Source organism: Pleurodeles waltl, chromosome 3_1 (assembly GCF_031143425.1).
Source record: "Pleurodeles waltl isolate 20211129_DDA chromosome 3_1, aPleWal1.hap1.20221129, whole genome shotgun sequence".
Classification (NCBI taxonomy): domain Eukaryota; kingdom Metazoa; phylum Chordata; class Amphibia; order Caudata; family Salamandridae; genus Pleurodeles; species Pleurodeles waltl.
The window spans coordinates 1,331,484,084-1,331,502,737 of NC_090440.1; the positions used below are offsets into that span (position 1 = coordinate 1,331,484,084).

An 18,654-nucleotide genomic window follows, 5' to 3' on the forward strand; every position below is an offset into this window, starting at 1 on the left:
TGGTTAGGTTCTGAATTTACTCGTACAAAACCTTAGAAATTCACCAGTTATAGTTACTTGAAGTAACTATAACTCGTGTCTGAAGGTAGCTATAACTTACGCCCTCAACATGCACAGTTTTTTAATACATCATTTTACAACAAATGTTACATTAATATTATCAATGATACCATAAAAGATGTCATGAGTGATGTAATATCTGGAGTAATTAGCAGTGCTTGGTGAGGGCAGGAGTTATAGTTAACCCCCGCCCCACCCATTATTTATAAATAAGCCCCAGGGAGGAGGTGGTCCCTGGGACATCAAACTGCCCTAGGAGGGTGGGCCCGTGCGCCCCCACCTACTTTATTTTCTATTTTTGCCACTAATTTGTAAATTTAAAAAAAAACAAAAAAAAAAACAACTTTATTGCCCTGGAGGGGTCCCTCCGAGACCCTAGCACCAGAGCTAAGGGGTCAGGGTGACCCTACCCTGCCCCTTATTTATGTTTTTTTGCGGGAATCGGCTGAAGTGTTGGCAGCCAATCAGAGCCCCTCATTTCCCAGCAGAAGCTTACTATTCACGAACCTTTCACTCCTCTAGATATCTATATTTAGTTTTCATTTAATATTTCAAAAAGCACTGAACGGATTTATATCAAATAACAAAATGCACTCTTTCTGGACCAAGAGCTACCTCTCTGACAAATTTGGTGTAATTCCGTCCAGCAGTCAGGCTGTAGTCATGTCTAAAATCCGTATTGGAATTATGATAGGAAACACAACTTTTTTTGATCTCCCCCTTTTTATCGGCTCCACTTTTAAGGACATTATAGAAGTTGTCATGACTGCTGTATTATCTGGGGTGATTAGCAGTGCATGACGAGGGAGCGAGTTATAGTTACCTTAGGGTGCTCCCCTCCTCAGGCCGATCCCGTCCCCGCGGACCCCACCCCCTGGGACCTGGACATGTGACCTGGGTGCTCCCACCAGAGTACCCAGTCACAATGTTGGGGACTGTGAGGGGAGCCTGAAGGACCCCCATGGTCCCAGCTGGCCTCCTGTGGGAGCCAGCACTGTTGGCAGCAAGGGAAGCTGATTGACAGCTCTCTCTCACTGCAAGCAGAGTGTTTGTTGTGGCTTGGCGGCAGCTGTAAAGTTCCAGCCAAGCTACAGAAAACACCAATGTCCCAGGGGTGGGCACCCTACGACATAGCAGGAGCTGGCCCTGGGGGGTGGTGGTCCCCAGGGCCATCTGTGGCTCCTCAAGGGGGGTGCATGGCCCCCCTCCAACTAAAACGCCCTGGGGAGATGATGGTCCCTGAGGCTGCAGGTGTCCAGAACGTAACCCCATTTTTAAATATTTGCCCTGGGGAAGTGGTGGCCACACACAATACCAGAAATCCCCCAGGAAGGTGGTGGAGCCTCCACCCCCCCCCCCCCCACACACACACACAATTACACAAATTCCCTTGAGAGGTGCTGGTCCCGGGGGGGGGGGGGGGGGGAGTTATAGGGGGCAACTATAATTCGCACCCTATGGTAACTATAACACGCACCTTCGCCATGCACAGTTTTCTCATCAATAATTTTACTGCAAATATCACAGTGATATTATCAATAATATCATAGAAGATGTCATGAGTGATGTAATATCTGGAGTAATTAGCAGTGCGTGGCGAGGGTGCAAGTTATATCTACCTTTGTTGTAAGGACCCTTGTATCTTTACAAGACTGCTGGGTTAGGGGCAGCAGCACCTCTGTTTGTAGGCGACTGAGTCACTCCCACAAAAGTTGGCAACTGCCGGACCAACCCTCCTGGCTCTCTAGCAGCACCTCACCCAAAACATGAACAGTAAAGGTGATTTCTGGCAGCCTAGTGCATGGACTCTGAAATCCTCTCAGGGATTCGCAGTGCAACAAGTGTTACCCTTTTCTCTTGTTAGAAATGAGTCTCTTACAAACACACAGGCGAAGGAGAAGATGCAGGAAAGTTTTCAATATATTTATTGAAAAGACTGCAATTTACTGTAAAATGCATGAGATGCAATGATTAGGATAATGACAAGAGACAAAATGAGGTTTGTGAAAATGAGCGACATGAATATGAACAATCCTAGCATTTTGCAATAACCATGAATATACTAACTTTTCCCTAAAAGTGTATTGTCTACCCTAAAGAGAGCAAGGTATGATAAACCTAATCTACCCAAACCATGTCCATCATGAGAAGCGCTTCCTCGCCCCAGGTTACCTTTCAACAAGGTTGACCTCCAGTCCCCTAATCAAGCGATGTAGAGACACAAAGGCTGTGTAGATGGAAGATCCTGGGTGGAAATCCCTCTAAAAACCTTGGTCTCACAGAGTCTTTGTATAAGACCCATTTATTGTTTGTGCAGACATCCTGACGTGGGTATGTACCTAAGAGTTAGTGTGCACAAAACTTGGATCGTCAATACCATAATAAAAATGCCTGACATGTTCATATTCTGTGAGGCAGAGGGTATGATGACAATTCAATAGTACATTACTGATAATGACGCTTTTATGGAATGGCAACTGATTTTAACATAAAAACATTTCTTGTACAATGTGAGAACTGCAAGTACTGTTAAAATGAAAAAAACATGAATAACAAAAAAGAGCATGTTTATCTAGCTAAAAAGAGCACAGATCTGCTAGCCAAGGCTAAGCTGAACTCCTGTACCCAAGCAAACTAAAATTAATCCACAACACCTTAGGGCATGAGTTATAGTAACTTGAAATAACTCTAGCTATAACAGATAAATCTCTATGGTTTCGTGCATGTAAAATCTGAACCCAACTATAACCTCCCTGTAGCCTTTATTTTTTTGTGATTTTAAAAGGGCATTTTATTCTATTTGCTAACTATAATGTCTCTGCAACCTTTGGTATTTTTTGTGAATTTCTAGTTTTTTTTTTAAACATTAAGTAAGATGCCTATCGCAATGCATGGTGGGGGAGGGGATTGGAAGCAGGGCCTACCCTGGCATTGTGCTGCCTCCACCCTACCCTGCTGCTCCTTCCTCCTTTCTAGTCATTGTCCCTCATTACAGCCCTGTGTGACCGTTGTTCTGCCACTGCCCTTCCTGTCTGCCCTGAACAGTTAGCTTGCTGCCCATCCACCTCCTCCCTATCCTCAGGTTCTATGCAGTGGCCCACTCCCTTCTACTCTGCATGGTCTGATGTGCTGCCACTGTCCTCCATTTAGCTTGATCTCCCTGCCCACTCCTTCCCTCTGTTTCCCAATTCTATGCTCCATCATTGCCCTTTTGCTTAGCCTCTGTGCTTAGCTTGCTGCCCCTACCAAGGTTACCTCTGCCTTTCAATGTCTGAGTCCATGCTCTACTCCCTCCTTTTTGCCCACCGTGTTCCATGGACCAGCCACTGCCCCGCCTATCTACTCTGAGTTTTTGCTGAGCTGCCGCTACCCCTCCCACCTGCCCAGCATGGTCAGATGGCTGCCGCCAGTCCCTGCCACCTCCACCATGCTTGTCCGAGTTTCAAGCCCAATCCCTTCCCTTCTGTCCATTTTGCTGCCTCTCCCTTCTGCCCTCCATGCTCTGTGGTGCTGCAGCTGCTTATCCTGCCTGCGCTGCGTGGTCTGTTGAGAAACCCCTTCCCCTGTCATTTCCAGCCTGTGTCCAGAACCTATCCTTCCCTTCTTTCCTCCATGGTACTTTTTGCATGCCCCTGCCTCCTCCCTCTTGCCTACCATGGCCGTTGTGCTGCCACTAACCCTCCCACTTTCCATGCATGGTCTTTTGTCCTGCCACAGCCCCTCCCACCTGCCCAGTGTGGTCAGCTTGCTGCCCCTGAACCCCCTCCCACCTTCCCTCTTGTCTTTGCCCTTCATGGTCAGCTTGCTGCTCCTGCCCTCCATTTTCTATTTTCAGGCCCCTATCCCCTCCCTCCTGTCTGTTCTAGTCTTCTTCCTCCCTCCCTTCATGGTCCGTTACGCTGCAAATGTCTGTCCTGTATGGTCAGCTTGCTGCCCTTGCCTCTATCCCCTCTGCTTTCTGTTGTCCATGTGCATGGCCTTGTCCCCTCCCTATTGCTTTCCATAGTCTGCTGTGCTGCACTGCTGTCCTGCTTGCCCTGTATGGTGTACTGTGCTGTTGCAACCCATGACACTTGCTCTGTAAGGTCAGTTTGGTTTCTCTGCCAGTCTCCCTCCTCCCCTTTGTTATCCTAGTCCATGTCCCTATCCCATTCCTCGTGGCCTCCGTGATCCAATATACCATCCCTGCCAACATTTGAACTTGGTAAGATGGAGATTTCGAAAACAAAGCCTAGGGAATTGATTTTTCCTATTGACTTACATCGAAAAAGAGGAACTATTAGGCAGGAGGCATATAAAATCTTTGGGCTTAAAAACATCAGGAGTCTCCTGTCTGAATAGGGTCTGTTGGCATGCATGGTTGTACTGCCAATGCCTCTTCCTTCTGCACTCAATGGTCTGTTATATTGCCATCTCCTTTCTTGCCTGTCTGGCATGGTTGGTTTGTTGCCCCTGTCCATCTTCCCCTGCCCTCTATGGTCCGTTGTGCTGCCACTGCCCCTCCTGCCTGCCTCGCGTGGTTAACTTGTTGCCTCTGCGCTCTCCTCCCTGTCCTCAATTATCCGAGCCCATGTCCGAGATAGTGGCCTCCCCACAGTATTCTAGTGAACAACTAGATTGCTAACATTCTATATTTATTACAAAAGTGGGGCAAGCCGGACGTCATCTTGATGTAATCAAACCTAAATACCTAAAGCATTTCTTTTAGAAATTATAAAAATGAGAGGGCCTTAATACCATTAAAATGAGGACATATTTTCTGAGTTCACAAATCCCGACAAAGCACTTTAAATTATTTGCTATCTTTATGTTTTCTTATTTAGTTGATCACTCAATTATTTGTTACACTTAGGGGAAGGATGTGGCGTTACAGAGAGAGCTCTAAACTATGCAACTGCGGAACCAGGTTCTAGTTTCAGCATCAGCTCAACATCCTGTGATTCTGGGCAAATCCTTTAATTTCCCCATGCCTAGAACCAAAATGAATGTGTCCTTGTGTAATGTAACTAATGCTCATATAAAGCACTCCAAAGCCTTCAGGTCAAGTCTGCACTACATAAAACTGCAAAAACACAAAAAATCAAGGGTTTTGCACACTTCTGTCATTTGACTATACTTGGGCTACATTTGGGTGATATGTGTGCTACATTTGGGTTCTTTTTTCTCTGGTGGCCATCTTGGGAGATTTGTGTGTTATGGAGCTCCTTAATGTACAAGTTACTCACTTTAGGTAACACATATTCTAGTTGCAGATTCCTTACCTTACAATTTCCCCCAGGCGTCAGACTGGATCCGGAGATTGTTTTTTGAGCAATACCCTTGCGCGTCGGTAGGTGGTGTTGGTCAACTCCACGGGCGGCATCGCCGTGATGATGTCCGGAGTAGTACAGAGACGCCGCCTTTGCGCAGTGACGTCAGTTTCTTTGATGACTTTCCATGCCAAAGCGCAGGGCCGCTAAGAACACTGAGATTGGTGCGCCAGAGCTAAGGACCTGAAGGGGGAATCTGTGTCCCTAGTAATCAGTTCGCAAGCGGGGAGGATGGGTAGGCGGTAAGGAATCTGCAACTAGAATATGTCTCTACCAGATATTTTGTTACCAAAGGTAAGTAACTTGTACATCTGAAAGAGACTTCTAGTTGCAGATTCCTTATCTTAGAATAGATACCCAAGCAATGCCATCCTCGGAGGTGAGCTGTGAATCAAGATCGTACTAGGAAGTCCTGCAGGACTGCATGACCAAAGTAGCCGTCCCAAGGGACCTGACTGTCCAGGCAGTAGTGTTTAGCAAACATGTGCAGGGATGCACACCTAGCTGCCTGGTGGATATCAAGGACAGGAACTCCGCTTGCTAACGCAGTGGAAGCGGCAGTTGCTCTGGTGGAATGCACAAGCAAGCCCTCAGGGGGCTGCTTCTTGGCCAAAGCGTAGCACATTTTGATGCAAAGAAGTACCCATCGAGCGATGGTACGCTTTTGCACCACCTTCCCTTTTTTCGCACCCACATACCCGACAAAGAGTTGATCGTCCACTCAGAAATCTTTAGTATGATTAAGATAGAATGTCAATGTTGTTTTTGGGTCCAGGCGGTGGAGTCTCTCCTCCTCATGAGAAGGATGTGAGGGTGCGTAGAAAGTAGGCAGGGTGATAAACTGGCCTACATGAAAAGGCGTAACCACCTTTGAAAGGAACACACTTTGTCAGGGTGCACAGACAAGTATGGAGGTTTAGATGAAAGGGCTTGAAGCTCACTCTCCTGATGAGCAGAGGTGATGGCAACAAGAAAGATAGTTTTGAAGTTGAGAAGCCGTAAGGGACAATTGTGCATCGGCTCAAAGGGAGGACACCTTAAATAAGTAAGGACCAGATTGTGGTCCCAGTGAGGCATGATAAATGGAGTGGGAGGAAATAAATGGGTGAGGCCTTTTAGGAATCTATTCACAATAGGAGATTTGAAAAGTGAGGGCTGTTCAGGTAACCTAAGGAAGACCGAAATGGCAGATAAATACCAATAAAGGGTGCCCAAAGCAGAGCCCTGCTGGGCCAAAGAAAGAATGAACAGAAGAACCTCGGATAGAGGGGCAGAGAGAGGATCAACAGATTTGTTGGTGCACCATGCCACAAATGTATTCCAACAACAGGTGTATCCAGTTTTAGTGGAGGGACGCCTGGCTGCCAAGAAAACATTGCAGACTTCGGATGGAAGATCAAAAGTCGTCAACTGTCGCCGCTCAATCTCCACCCATGAAGGAGGAGGCTGGACAGGTTCGGGTGAAGTACTGTCCCCTGTTGCTGTGACAGAAGATCAGCCCGAAGAGGCAGTCTGAGTGGAGGATCGATGGACATGCTCAATAGCTCTGGATAACAGACTCTCCATGCCCAGTCCAGAGCCACTGAGATGACTTGGGCCCAGTCGTTCCTGATCTTCTTGAGAACTCTGGGCAGAAGTGATATAGGCGTAAAGGAGGCCGGAGTTCCACTCAAGACGAAAAACGTCTCAGAGAGAGTGCCGCCTTGGAAACTCAAACACGCAAAACAGCTGACATTGCGCATTCTCTGCAGAAGCGAACAGATCCAACCAAGGATTTCCCCACTGCTGAAAGAGACCTTGCGCCACCTCTGGATGGAGACGCCATTCATGATCGGCTGTGCCTCGATGGCTGAGTTAATCCGCTCTGGCATTGAGAGAACCCGCCAGATGTTGAACTACCAGGCTAATGCCTTGATGTTCCAACCATATCCAGAGGCGTAGTGCCTCCTGACAAAGGGTCCAGGACCCTACTCTGCCCTGTTTGTTGCAGTAACACATGGCGGTAGTATTGTCCGTGAACACCTGCACTACTTTCCCTTTGAGAGAGCGAAGAAATGCTTTCAACGCAAACCTGATCGCACCGAGCTCCAGAAGACTGATATGGATCCCAGACTGCTCTGGAGACCAGAGGCCTCTGATCTCTGCCTCTCCCATGTGGCTGCCCCAACCCAGAAGTGACGCGTCTGTCACTACTGTCAGATCTGGTTGGGGAAGGGAGAGGGCTCTGCCGTGGACCCAATGCGGATTTGAAAGCCACCACTGCAGGTCTTTCGCAGTCCCCTTCGAGATCTGGACCATGTCAGAGAGATTTCCCTGATGCTGCACCCACTGAACTTCAAGACCCACTGCAGAGCCCGCATATGCCATCTGGCATGTGTTACTAGCAGGCCATGAGGCCCATCAGCCTCAGAGTCAGTCTCACCGAAACCTAAGACAGAGGCTGAAAGATCAGAATCATAGACTGAATGTCTTAAACTCTCTTTTTATGGAGATAAGCCAGATACTGCACTGTGTCCAGAACTGCTCCAATGAAGAGGAGCATCTGAGAGGGAGTAGGTGTGACTTCGGCACGTTTACAGTGAACCTCAGCGTGTGCAGGAGGTTTGCCGTAGTCAGAAGGTGGAAGACAACTTTCTAGTGCGAGTCCACCATCAACAGCCAGTCGTCGAGGTAGGGGAAAATTGATACCCCTAGTCTGGGCAGATGAGCTGCAACCACAGCCATCACTTTTGTGAACACCCGAGGGGTGCTGGTAAGGCTGAAGGGGTGCACAGTAAACTGAAAGTGCTCGTGACCTACCACAAATCGTAGGTAACATCTTTGGGCAGGCAAGATGGGGATGTGGAAATAAGCGTCCTGCAAGTCCAACACTACCATCCAGTCCCCTGGGTCCAAGGCAGACAGAACCTGAGCCAGGGTGAGCATTTTGAATTTCTCCTTCTTGAGGAAGTAGTTTAGGTCCCGAAGGTCTAGGAGAGGATGTAAGCCCTTGTCCTTTTTCGGAACCAGAAAGTAGCGGGAATAACAACCACGACCTACTTCGGGCACATGGGCCTTCTCTATAGCTCCCTTGGCCAAGAGAGTTGCGACTTCCTGGCAAAGAAGTGCCAAATGATCCTCTGGAAGGTGAGTGAAGGATGGAGGCATGGCTGGTGGAGCAGATTCGAAAGGGAGGAAGTAGCCTTTCTGCAAAACCCACCTGTTCGTAGTGATGGATTCCCAGTGGGGCAGGTAATGGCGAATCCTGCAGCCAACTGGACGGGAGTGAGGGGATGGACTCTGAGCGTTTGGAGGCTGCAGCAGGGGCAGAGGTGGACTGGGCAGACCTCTGGTTTCCTGTCCCACGCCCACGTGTGAATCTGCACCCCTGGCCACAGAGAGGCTGGACAGCATGGGTGGCACGGTGGCTGGGCGGAGGCCGCGACAGGGAGCCCCTTCCATGGCCACGAAAGGGACGAAAAATCGGACTGCGGTGGGCAGAGGAAAGACCAAGGGACCAAGCTGTAGCCCAGGAATCCTTGAATCACTCCAAGGCAGAGTCCGCTTTGTCTACAAAGAGACGGGAACCATCAAAGAGCATGTCCATGAGTGATTGTTGACCATCCACAGAACAAACAGTAGTACGCAACCAGGCGTGGCGTCTCAAGGCCACCGTTGTAGCAACCGATCTGCCCAGAGAGTCGGTCGTGTCTAGCCTACAACATATTGTGAACTTTGCCACATCTCTCCCATCATTCACAGCTTGGCAGACGATAGCACGGGCCTCCTCAGGTATCTGCGGCAGGACTTGCGCAAACATATCCCACAAAGAGTGGGTATAGCGGCCCAAAAGGCATGCGGTGTTCACTGACTGCAGCGTGAGACTGGAGGAAGAAAACAACTTCTTACCAAATTCTTCCAGACTTTTTGATTCCCTATCCGGGAGCGCAGAAGGGAATGTACCTGAAGAAGAGGAAGCCTGGATGACAAGACTCTCAGGTGTGGGGTGTTGGGACAGGTATTTAGGGTCGTTCGGAGCAGGCCGATGGCAGCGTACAATAGTCCTATGCACAGGAGCACCTGTGTTGGGTTTGGACCAAGTACCCAAAAGGACATCAGTGAGGGCTTCATTGAATGGCAAAAGGGGTTCAGATGTGGAAGCCCCTGGCTGAAGCATCTCCGTCAGGAGACTGGACCTGACCTCTACAGTAGGAAGCTCAAGGCCAAGGACCTCAGCTGCCCTACTGACCACCATACCATAAGTTGCTCCCTCTGCTGTAGCCAAGGTAGGCAGAGACAGCATGCCAGCGTCTGAAGAAGTATCCAGACCACTGGCGTCGCCCAATTCCTGAGCCCAGTCCACAGATGGGTCATCCTCGTATTCATAAGGGTCCAGGGACTCCTCCAATCCTTCCCCGAATTCGAACCCATAGAAAAAGGGTCTGAATCTGGCCTAAGGAAACTCGGGGAAGCGTGGAGGGGACCCAGACGCAGGCTCCGAGGACGGAGGCCTTGAGCGTCGATGCTCCTCCTGCGTCGTGCCGGTGGAGCGAAGTCGGAGTGCGATGGGACCTCTTCGGTTTCTTCTTTTTCTTACCTGCACCTAAAGCCTTCGAAGACGATGAGTGGTGATGGCTCTGCGAACAGTCTTGAGACCGTCCTCTTGATCGAGACCGGGACTTACGCGGAGTCGAGTGCTGGGCCGCCATGAGCTTGAGGGACCGCGCCCTCAAGGACTTCGGGTGCATGGCAGGGCACTCGGAGCACGACTTCAGGTCATGGTCAGGCTGGAGACACCACAAACAAACCCGATGCGGATCAGACAACGACATCATGCAGTGACAGTCCTCGCACGGCTTGAAACCGGCCTTAGGGGACATCCTCTCACGGAAACTTGACAAAACAGTCGAAGTCGGTGAAAAAGAGACCAGGGTAGCTCTCTCCGGATCAGCGCATGGCGCAGAAAGAAAAGAACTGATGTCACTGCGCGAAGGCAGCGTCTATGTCCTACTCCCGACGTCATCACGCGACTACAATGCTAACAGCGCCCACAGAGTAGACCGATGCCACCTACGGACACCGCAAGGGTATTGCTTGAAGAAAAATCTCCGAATCCAGTCTGACGCCTGGGGGAAATTCTAATGTAAGGAATCTGCAACTAGAAGTCTCTATCAGATTTCCTTGTTTACTGCAGTAGCCTCAGTAGAAAATGCTTTCGGTTTTCCACTTCAATCCCATCAAGGTGGCTTACAGACGTATCACACTTTTGGCACTAATTCAGAATGTTAGCACTTTAGTTGCTCATTAGAACACTGTAGTAAAGCTGCTGATCACCAGAGAGTTCATTGGCAGTTTGCTGCTGTTGTTGAAAGTGCATGTTTCAGTCTGCATGTCAGAATGTTTTAATGAAATAGAAAAGGAAAATATTTGAGAACTCAATTAAAACATGTCCTAATTTTTCTTTCTTCACCACTATCCATAATTTAAATGACATAATGAATCCCCTCATTTTGTTCCTTTCTAAATATAAACGTTTTAAGTTTAACCAGTTTGATTCAATCAACATAAATTCAGGTGTGCCACACACTTTTGTCATAAGTAACACTGTTAGCTCTCTAGTTCTAGAAAACACTGGGGGCTGCAGTAGAACACAAGGGAAACAAGTGATAGGCTGCTCCTGTTGGAAGTACATGTTTTACTGAGAATGTCAGGCTTTATTCTTGTTAGCCGAGCAAAATAGTGTGAATTTACAGAAAACATGCTCTCATTTTAGCTTCTGGAGCACCCTCCATAACCTCTAAGGATAAATCATGAGAAAACAGTTTTCTTTCAAACATGAATAATGAAATGCCAGCAGAAGGCTTTTTAGAGGGTATAATCGCCTTAGAAAACAGCACAACTACTAACATTAGTGTGGTACCATCAACAAATCATTTATATTGTAAAAAAAAAACTGTTACTACCTTTTAGACGTTCTCCTTTGTGTGACCCTCAAAACCTGCCCTTTACTACAATGCAGTTTGATGAGGTCCATGTCCCAGAGTCCTTTAACTGCTGCCACAGCCTGATATATATATATATATATATATATATATATATTACCTAGAGGCGGTCGCCACTAGGTAGTTATAATTAGGACCAGGTTTCCATAGAAAAAGTGTTTTTTGACTTGTCTGTATCTTTGGCACAGTTTGAAGAATCTTCCCAAAACTTTCCCCAAAAAAAGTGCCCCGGTTATTTTTGTTGCACACGTAACGTTCGGTGTGATCTGTCAAGCGAAGGATGAGGAAATATTTGGGGGGTTAGGAGGGAGGGGTCGTCAAAAAAGTTGTGTTTCCCATTGGACCTTTGAACAAGGCTACAGCCCGAACCATTGGACAGAGTTACACTAAATTTGGCAGAAAGCTAGCTGTCAGTACACAAATTGTGCTGTTGGGTGTTTGGTGTAAATTAGTTCAGTAGTTTTTGAGATTTTAAAGGGAAAATAAATGTGTGTATCCAAGGTCACAAATACGCATATGAATAGAAGCGCTGTAATTGGCTGGCCACAACCTGAACAGAAAATTGCGGGTGCCATTTTAAGGTCTCAGGACATGGTCCCCGAGGCTGGAAAAAAATATGAAAATTAGCATAAGAGGTCAGGGTGGACGTACCCTGACCCCAAGAGTGCGATATAGGGCTGTTTGAGGGTCAAATTATGGGTTTCAAATTATTATTTTTCACCATGCGCAATATTCCCAATTAATCAGGATTAATCGAACTTAATCACGAATAAGCAAAAAAAAAAATATGTAAAACAATTCAAACTCATTCATACACTAATTCATTCACCTATACAAGCACTCAGAGACTCATGCGCTCACTCACACACCCACTCAGACGCTCATGCACCCACTCAGACTCCCATACCCACTTTCAGACCCAGACACTCATTCACTCACCAACCCAATCAGGCACTCATGCACCCACTCACAGACTCACTGACGCACCGACTCACAGACCCATTCAGACCCTCATGCACCCGCTCAGATCCTCACGCACCCACTCTCTGACCCACTCAGACACTGACGCACCCACTCACAGACCCACTTGGACCCTCATGTACACACTCACAAACCACTAAGATACTTACAAACCCAATTTCACATCCAGACACAAACTCACACACCCAGAGACACACTCTCACATCTACTCTCACGAGAACAGAGACAGACTGCTCGGCTGTGTATGGTGCAGAGGGGTTAGCTGCACACCAGGCCCTGTGGCCAACCCCTGTAGCGCATGGGCTTTGGCTGTGTGCAGCACAGGGTTGAGTGAATATAGGTGCTGGTTTGCTCAGACCAGGCCACAGGCCAGGCCCTGCGGCCAACTCCTTCTGCGCACGGCTGAAGGAGCGGCGAAGTGTGGAGTTGGGTTGTTATAGGGGTTGGTGGCCAGGCACTGCGACCATCAGGCCGTGCACTGCAGTGGTTGGATTTTACATATAGTAATGAAAATTACTTTACGTTAAAAAACCTTGGACGTTCACTGGAAAAAAACAAAGGTTACCGGGACGTTATAGTTAGGATCTGAATTTACCTGTACAAAACCATATAAATTTAGCAGTTATAGTAAGAGTTCTTTGAAGTAACTATAAATTGAACCCTCGCCATCCACAATAATATATATATATATAGAGAGAGAGAGAGAGAGAGCGAGAGAGAGAGAGAGAGAGAAAGAGAGAGAGAGTGTTATAGTGTAAAGCATGGGTCAACCCCTTTTAACTGTGGCTTTACTGACCGTGTCAGTCACATTTTTGTAACAGCTCACAGGACAGTCACTTGGTGATTAAAGTGTCACTAAAACTGTGTACTGTGACTGCATTTAGCCTTTTCACAGTTACGTCCACATAAGGGGAAGTGAAGAGAAGCTACAAAGAGTTTCTCTGCAGGCATGACAGCTTCCTTCACACCAGACTAGGAACAACCGCCTTAAACTCTGGTATGTTTATGTGTTTCACTGCCTCGCCTGGGTTCCACAGGCTCCTGATGTTTAATATGTTCATGTGCGTTTCCCGCCCTGTACGGGATAGGTCTGTGGTAATGGTGACTGTGGGAGTTGGTTGTCTGAAAGGTCTGTCTAGTGTGATATTCTTTTTGTTCCACCATTGTATTTCCTGGTGTGCACTCTCTCTCCCTCTCTCTCTCTCTCCCTCTCTTTTACAAACACTAGATCTTCCCAACTCCCTGTGGCCTGTGACCACTGTGCCTGAAGCCATTCCTGGATCAGTTTCCTATGGAGCCTAGCATTTTAAGAGTGGTATTCATGACACTACAATGCTCATGCGTTTCCTCACTGTCCTCATTGTCACAGCTTGTCCCTTCTAGTAGTGACAAACTTCTTGCACCATTGCCTGGACCCTTCTCTCTACGGGGAAGGAGCTCTTTGGTCTCAGATCTAGTCTGGCTCATAGAAAGTTATTTTCCTTATCTGGTACTGTGGAAGACTTTTCAAGGTTGATAGAGAAGCTGAGTTAATGCAGCATTTCATGACTTGTTTATGTTGTCTCTGCACTGCTGATATGATTTTGCCTTTATGAGCCAGTCATCCAGATAGAGATAGTGGTAGATGTGGATTTCCTTTCACCTTAGGTGTGTTGTCAAAGCGTCCAGACATTTTGCAAACACCCTGATGTCCATTTGATCCCAAAGGGTAGCACTGTAAATTGAGAGAGAACCTGGTCTATGACAAATCTCAGGTACTTCTTGCGTCTTTTGTTCAATGGTACGTGCAGATACGAGCCTTAGAAGTCTAAGTTGCAATACGGTCCCCATTTCTGATGAGTGGGGTGACCTCTTGGAGTGTCGTCCTGAGAAACCTTTGTGTTTTGGTATACCTTTTTAGGCCGCGGAAATCCATGATAGCCCTAAGTACTGGCCTACTTTTGGCACCAAGAAGTAGACTGAGCACACGCCTTGTCACTTTTCCGACAATGGTCCTTTTCTTCACCCCTTTTCTGCAGTAGCTCTGCATCTTCCTTCGTAAGTGTATTGTGTCCTTCTTGGTTTGAAGGCTCACCCATGGTTGGATGTTGGGGTTTGGTATTAAGAGCTATGTTCAATATCTGTGCAAGATGATGTTGAGTATCCATTTGTCAGAGATTATGTTATGCCATTCCCTGAGGAAGTCTCAGATTTTGCCCCTACTGGTGCTGGGTGCAGTGGAGGGGGTGCTCTAAGGAGACATTTACTGGTGTGGTCAGCACCCCTTGGTGCTGTATGTCTTCCCTGTGCCCTTCCTTGAAAGGGCTGCATCTGCTGTCCGCTATACTGCCATTGTGTAGGTGTGCTGTGGGCAGGCTGCTGCCTGGAGCAGGATTATTTGAGGCTGAGGGCTGTGAACCTCCTTGTGCACTTATTCTCCTTCGTGGGTTGGTTGCTCCCTGAATTGCCCTCTGAACAGCAGGACACCCATGAACTTGGCTGCCTTGTTGTCCTTATTCATTGGATGAAGTAACGTATCTACAACCCATCCAAATCAGGACTCCTCCGTGAAGGGCATATTTACCACTGTTGCCTGCACTTGCTGCTTCAAATCAGATGCCCTTAGTCAGGCATGCCTTCTGACGATACTGTCTGTGCAGAGTTGCCTCATGGCAGTATTCACCACATCAAGCAGATATTGCTGATCATCTTTCCCTCTAGGATGGGTGCCTTTTCTCACTTCTGGTATTGCTCTGGATGTGGTTCTAGGAGGCTCTCCATCTAGTCTAACTGCTTGTGAACATATCTGTTCAGGACGGCACTGAAATTATTGGTTCTCTACTGGACTGTGACATATCTTTTCATTTGCCTGCCCACCATGTCGCCCAATTTGTTCTCACAGCAGTGGGCCTACTGACGGTGAGTTGGCACACGTGCTGTGGAATTAATGGAATCAGCAGACACTGAGCCCCCGATGTATGGGGGTCTTGTATGGGGGTCTTGTGTGGAGTGCCTGTACTTTTTCTTCACATGTGGCGTGACAGCCTTCAATGTGGCTGGTTCCTTGTAGGCTTCCTTTCCCTGGTCCAGAGCGCCTGGGAGCATTGGGAGGGACTGGCTACTTTGATGTGATGGCAGTAGGGTCTTGAGTTGGAAGCAAGACTCTCCTTGTTCTTCCTCAAGTTTGACTGCATAAGCATCTGTCATCTGTCTCACCACTACGATGTACACAGATGTGTCGTCCGATGGCAAGGTTCTTGAAGGATATGTATCTGCAAAATCCTCCAGCGAGTCAGCGTCAAGGACCAGCCATTCCTATGAGGTGTCTGACATAAACATTCCTTACTGGAGGAGCTTTTTAATTCCTTCTCAATCTTGCCCTTCTCCTGGCTTTGGTTATGGCAAGATTTCTAGCTCTGGCACTTTGACCTCGACTGGTGTTACCTTTGGAGGATGCAGCGGAATCATGTATCCTCTTAAGGACTCTTTGAACGTCTTTTTCTGTCTGATTAAGGCCTCCATTTCCGTCTTGAGGCGCCTCTTCTTTTTGACGCTGTGTGCTTTTTTCTCAGCCGTCATCATCTTTTTTGGGCTGAAGTGACCCCTTCTCTGGGGGGAGAGAGAAGTGGCGCAGGCACTTTACTACTATTTAGCAGTGGTAAAGCACACAGAGACCTAAAGCCAGCTAAATCAAATAGCCAATCTGCAGAGATCACAACAAAAATGGGGTAATTTCTCGCAGAGGAGATCTGAATGAAGTTATGAGTGTGTATTGATGTCTGTTGGACAGAAATGAGGTGAACCAGTTGTGGACTCTTAATGAAGAAGTCCATGTGGGACTAAACGTTTTTGAAAAAGATTGGTCATCAGAAGGGTCAAAGGCTTGAGGTTGAGCAGGACATGGAGACAAATATGTAGTGTTGAAACTCTAATAATAGAGTTTTAACATAACAGCATGGAAATAAGCCAGTAAAAATATGGTGATCCAGATGGAGGCATAATATCAGTGATAAAGCTCTTTCAAGGACCTCGACAAGGAAGAAGATAGGTAGTAAACAGTAACTGACTAGATCATCAGGGTATAAGTAGTAGAAGAGGAGGCTATATCCAGTTTTTAGAGATGAAGAGAATCGATTTTAGTATCAGTTTCATTCGGTTGTTCAGGTGCACATATTAATACATTCTGGTACTGAGGAGCTGGTATTTTTTTCCGGATACCACAGTCTTTGTGGAAAACTGAATACTGTAAGGGTAATACCACCTCTTCTAAGTCTTGACAGTCTATTGCAAAGAAGTGGTTGGATTTAAGCACGACCGTAATAACAATTAAGCTTATTGTTTTCAGCTAAAAATATATCCTTATTGCAACAGAAAGTCTCTGTCTATCGCCAATTGTGATTTGTTTTGTGAGTTTACTTGGTCAAATTTTACTATCACAGGCTGCTGTCTTAAGTGTGAGAATTTTTTTATTATGTATAATTTTTCTAGGTGTGGGTCTGTTTTGATCGCCATGGTGAAGGGCAGGGACATCACAGTACACCAAGAGGTTGTAAAGGGTTACAATAGTGTTTCCCAACCTGTGGGTCACCAGGTGATTTTTGGTGGCTCGCAAAAGGCCAAGCAATCAATTAAGATGCCCTCAAATTCTGTATTTACCTTGTCACATTTGCTCTGCTTCAAAGACAGAGGTCAAACGTCAGGCTGTCTTCTGACACACTCCTGCTTATTTTTCAATATAGGGCTTGGTGTTTACAAACTCCTCTCACTTTGCAGTCCGAGAAAGAAAAGACATGTGAATTATATCATAATCTTGCTGGGGTACAGAGAGAGTGGAATGAAAGGCTGTAGGATGTCATGTTGTAACACACTGTAAATGCCTGTTAAATGTGAACTGTACACATTCAACAGTTAGGAAAGCCAAGATTAAGCACATTTTTTGTAATTCGGAAATGTGATGGAAACAAAGATTTTCATAGCATCTAAACAATCCAAGACACTTTACTTGGTGATGCAAAAATGATAATTATTCACTGAAACCGATTTCTGCCCATTATCTTTGGTGAGCAGTGTAGTTGTATCTGTAAAACTATAAGTATGTGCAAATTTATCAAACATATCAATGGAAAATTTGCTGTTTCTAAATGGCAGAGCGATACCACATGGTGCCTTCATTACATTAAAAAACAAATCGCACCTCCTCCTTGTCTCGTAAAGCTAGGTGGATTGAGAAAGTTTGGTGTTCTTAAAATTGGGAAGCACTAGGTTAGGATATTGTTTTCCAGACCCTATGAATTAAATCTCATCCGGTGTGGGGGCTGCAAACTTCAATGTGGTACCTTGTCAATTGATGACCTGCTTACCTGACTACATCCTAACAGTTTACATAGCACCACAAAGGACAAAACCCAAGATACTTGTCTTTGGTGTAGGAAACAGACAATAAAACCATTAATTCCTGTGTCGCAGTTTAATTTAGAGATTGCCATCGATACATACATGGGCAATATAATTATTGAACAATATAGTTAGATGGGATGGATAATATGCAAGGCTTTCAAAGTAAGTCAAATCCCACAAGACATTAATCATCCTTTACCTCTAATGTACATGCCTACGGATATTTTCATATAGGAAGGTTCTCAAAAATAAGAAGACAAAATAAAGCTTAAAAAACAGGAATGCACAAATATTATTGAACTGAACCAAATACATGAAAATAAGTATAACCAATACATAATGTCTTACTTACAGGAAACACACTACGTGTATGAGAAAAATAGCACGTTTATATAAGCCTTACAATACATTCTATTAAACATGGCAAATTATAATTACCTAGTTTATCCTTTCCTCTGGTTTCATCGGAGCCAGACAAGCTAACAAGTACAATGCCTCCAATGCTAGAGAGGAAATATGAGCAAATATATGTCAGATTTTTAGATTACTAAAATCCAATTCAGAATGCATGAACAGCACACGTACATGACTGGCCACCTATGGCCCTAAATGCAAGTAACATCAACCTAAATACAAGACTTTACAGCCTAATATTGCATAAGTATTTTGGTTGGAAGCAAGTACTACCATAAATACAATTCTACATCACATACATGTGGCTTCCATATTTTCTAGTCACATGCAGTATGCAGGGTAAGACTTGTAGGCCAACCCTTAAACTGCAAATCTCAGACTCCAAAACATGGACTGCTAAAATGCAACAACTGAGTCAATATGGCTCTCAAGACATGAATCTAACATATAAAACGTTTGCAAGAGTTTCTCATGTATAAAACATTACCTTCTTTGCTATCTTAAGTGCTAAGGGGTTCCTTATTCCATTAACC

At 46.2% G+C, this 18,654-nt stretch overlaps 1 protein-coding gene across 7 annotated transcripts in view; it reads right to left on the minus strand.

Annotated features, from left to right (window-relative positions):
• The window catches only part of SLC35F5 (solute carrier family 35 member F5), a 575,369-nt gene that overhangs the window by 229,010 nt on the left and 327,705 nt on the right, over positions 1-18,654 (minus strand). For all 7 annotated transcript variants that reach the window (XM_069224683.1, XM_069224682.1, XM_069224686.1 and 4 more), the window contains one exon: positions 18,146-18,210. In XM_069224683.1, the coding sequence (XP_069080784.1) occupies positions 18,146-18,210 (65 nt within the window). The remainder of the gene's footprint in view (positions 1-18,145; positions 18,211-18,654) is intronic.